This window comes from Myotis davidii, unplaced genomic scaffold (genome assembly GCF_000327345.1).
Source record: "Myotis davidii unplaced genomic scaffold, ASM32734v1 scaffold217, whole genome shotgun sequence".
NCBI classification, from domain to species: domain Eukaryota; kingdom Metazoa; phylum Chordata; class Mammalia; order Chiroptera; family Vespertilionidae; genus Myotis; species Myotis davidii.
Genome location: NW_006290034.1, coordinates 8,311,808 through 8,312,402, shown reverse-complemented (window position 1 = coordinate 8,312,402; position 595 = coordinate 8,311,808). Strand labels below are relative to the sequence as shown.

The following is a 595-nucleotide window of genomic DNA, read 5'->3' as shown; positions in this document are numbered from 1 at the left end:
AGAAGTTGCAAGCAGGAAAAGAAAAAATGTTCCAAGGGTAAGGATTTTCTTTCTTTGACTCTTATTTCAGCATTTATTGTAATACAATGAGAATAAATAAACTTTAGATGGATATAAATAATGGGTTAGAACTGACCTACTGAAATTACAGTGGTTCTCAACCTTCCTAATGCCGCGACCTTTTAATACAGTTCCTCATGTTGTGGTGACCCCCAACCATAACATTATTTTCGTTGCTACTTCATAACTGTAATTTTGCTACTGTTTTGAATCATAATGTAAATATCTGATATGCAGGATGTATTTTCATTGTTACAAATTGAACATAATGATAGCATAGTGATTAATCACAAAACAATATGTAATTATATATGTGTGTTCCGATGATCTTAGGCGACCCGCAAAGATGTCGCGACCCACAGGTTGAGAACCGCTGAATTAGGAGCTTTGGAAAGCAGCCTTAACTTTAGGTTTTTGCTCATGCATGCAGAAAAATGCATGGCTTTTGCCAAGATTTCTTTTTTTTTTTAATTGTTTTATTGCTTAAAGTATTACAAAGGGTATTACATAGTCTCCTTTTTACCCCCGCCCTTGA

At 34.6% G+C, this 595-nt stretch overlaps 1 protein-coding gene across 1 annotated transcript in view; it reads left to right on the top strand.

Moving 5' to 3' along the window:
- Positions 1-595, top strand: part of DENND2C (DENN/MADD domain containing 2C) — a 33,379-nt gene that overhangs the window by 2,921 nt on the left and 29,863 nt on the right. The window contains 1 exon segment of the mRNA XM_006763144.2: positions 1-37. This exon segment is cut by the window's left edge and continues 11 nt beyond it. Within this exon segment, the coding sequence (XP_006763207.1) occupies positions 1-37 (37 nt within the window).